The 2,361-nt window shown below is 47.9% G+C and overlaps 1 protein-coding gene across 1 annotated transcript in view; it reads left to right on the top strand.

Annotated features, from left to right (window-relative positions):
• Positions 1 to 2,361, top strand: part of LOC119586626 (ATP-binding cassette sub-family C member 9-like) — a 47,046-nt gene that overhangs the window by 27,511 nt on the left and 17,174 nt on the right. Inside the window, exons 11-16 of the mRNA XM_037935372.1 lie at positions 557 to 704; positions 895 to 1,020; positions 1,300 to 1,405; positions 1,499 to 1,654; positions 1,961 to 2,066; positions 2,216 to 2,353. Of these exons, the coding sequence (XP_037791300.1) occupies positions 557 to 704; positions 895 to 1,020; positions 1,300 to 1,405; positions 1,499 to 1,654; positions 1,961 to 2,066; positions 2,216 to 2,353 (780 nt within the window). The remainder of the gene's footprint in view (positions 1 to 556; positions 705 to 894; positions 1,021 to 1,299; positions 1,406 to 1,498; positions 1,655 to 1,960; positions 2,067 to 2,215; positions 2,354 to 2,361) is intronic.

The following is a 2,361-nucleotide window of genomic DNA, read 5'->3' as shown; positions in this document are numbered from 1 at the left end:
GTGTTGTACATTCAAGTATTCAGACATCAAGCACGGTGGGGACACTCTTTTGTGAATGAACAGAGCTCTGGAAGGGTAACAAGAAGGGTGACACGAATATATAGCGAAAGTATGTCCGCCAACAAAAGTGCTGCAAACGCGACCACATGCTTTCACATCAGTGCCCCACAATCCTTGTTATTCCATATGAAATTTAAAATTTAAACAATTAAAAGGCTTTATTGACTTTTACCTCTATTTCCCCTTTCTTTTCTAAATTATCTATAACCATTTATTTGTCCGAAGAACGAGAAAATACGAGCCTTTTATTATTCGAAAAATATTTTCATTTGCTCTTGCTCTTGTGTGTGTGATATTTGTAAACTGCATATGTAGGAAAAAAACAAGCGAGTAGATTGCATCGGATTCTTCTGGGGAAATTAGCTTTTGTCAGCTATTTGAATCGCGATTTCAACACAATAATTATATAATTTTTCTATAATATTCTGAGTGGCTTAATCTAATAAAAATGAACATAACTGTTGCAAGGTCAAATATTCCTTAAATCCTTGTGCAGCCGACCTCGACCTGCTCCGAAATCTCAAACGCCTCGAGTGTGTCCAAGAAATCCTCCAAAGAAAACGGGACCTCTCCGTTTTCTGTTGATTTGAACAGTGACTCCGAGGAAGAGCTGGAGTTCGAAGGCTGGAAGAAGAGAAGGAGCGGTAAGGAGATCAGAAAGAGCAATTACACGTTATGATGATGTAAACGATGATGTAAAACAAAATAAATAAATAAATAACGCAAACAATTTCTCATTAACAAGTCAATTGCATTACTCGATCAACCTACTTTCAACCTTGTCCACTTTCTCCCTTTCTTCCCTTCGCCTCTCCCTCCTTCCGCATTGGTCAGGGGGAAATGGTGAGCGCGGGGGCGACGGCCGGAAGGTGGCGGTGCGCATCCAGAGCGGCTCCTTCGCGTGGGATCCCGCGTGCCGCCACAGCGTTCTCGAAAACATCACGACGGAGGTACCAGGAGGTAAGAGCGCCTCAGCATCTATTTCGGCTTCTCTCTTTGGAACGGGACATGGCGAACGGTCAAGTAAAAATGTATGAATGATAATGACGATGGTGACTGGAATAATCCGACTGCTACAACGGCAGTAATTGCCTGTTATATAAACAAAAAGTAACGTTACATCAGTGAAATACTATAGCTGTAACTACTATTATAGACGATACTAAGGTATTCTCATGTTATGTCGTCTTTAGAACCACTCCTCGGCTGACACGATTTCCTTTCTCTGTCGTCATGCAGGCGGGCTGACGGTGGTGGTGGGCGGCGTGGGCGCGGGCAAGACCTCGCTCCTGCTGGCGATGCTGGGCGAGATGCACACACTCAGGGGAGAACTTCAGTGGAATGGGTAAGGATGCTTATAGCTGTTGTTGTTACTCCTGAACTGTATATGATATACATTTCCCACTGACTTTTACATTCTCTGCCCGCACTCCCCCAGCGAAATGTCGGTGGCGTATGTGTCGCAGCACCCGTGGCTCATGCACGCCACCCTCAGGGACAACGTGGCGTTCGGGAAGCAGCTCCTCGCCAAGCGCTACAGCAGGGTCATCCAGGCGTGCGCGCTCGCCCCCGACATCGAGATCCTGCCAGGAGGGTGAGCCCGGGGTCGCTTGCGGGGCTGCGGCTGCAGGAGCGAACATAGCTAGAATGTGCCATGAATTATTTGTCTTTTCATGTAGTTCGGCTTATTTTGTGCCGTGATAAATTAAAAGATGGAGTAATTGCGAATAAGGATATCGTGTTCCCTCTTTTATATGTACTTACTCGTTTTACGATCTTTCAATTTCCATCTCTGCTTTTCTATCTCTTTCTCTGTCCTTCTCTCTCTCTCATTCTCTCCCTCCCACTCTCCTCTCCTCCTTCTCCCCTTAAACGTTCTCCCCTGACCGCTCCTCCCCAGGGACCAGGCCGAGATCGGGGAGCGGGGCATCAACCTGTCGGGCGGGCAGCGGCAGCGCGTGGCCATCGCGAGGGCGCTCTACTCCGACGCCCGCACCGTCATCCTGGTAGGCGGCACCGCTGGACCTGTGCTGAACGGGCGATGATTTTATCTGTACCTATTCATTATGTTCCCTACTTGATTAATTATATAATCACATATCTATTTATTCATAAGTTAACGATAAAACTTTCTCTCTCTGCCCCCGCCCTTCAGGACGCACCCTTCTCCGCCTTGGACGCAGGCGTGAGTGCTAAGGTGTGGGAGGAGGGCGTGGTCAAGCTGCTCCTCCAGCGCCGACGCACAGTCATTCTGGCGACTCACCTCACTCACCTCACTCGCCACGCCACCAAAGTGAGCCC

The sequence above is a fragment of the Penaeus monodon genome, chromosome 21, assembly GCF_015228065.2.
Source record: "Penaeus monodon isolate SGIC_2016 chromosome 21, NSTDA_Pmon_1, whole genome shotgun sequence".
Taxonomy (NCBI): Eukaryota; Metazoa; Arthropoda; class Malacostraca; order Decapoda; family Penaeidae; genus Penaeus; species Penaeus monodon.
The sequence above is the reverse complement of the archived record's forward strand: the minus strand, read 5'-3'. Positions and strand labels throughout refer to the sequence as shown.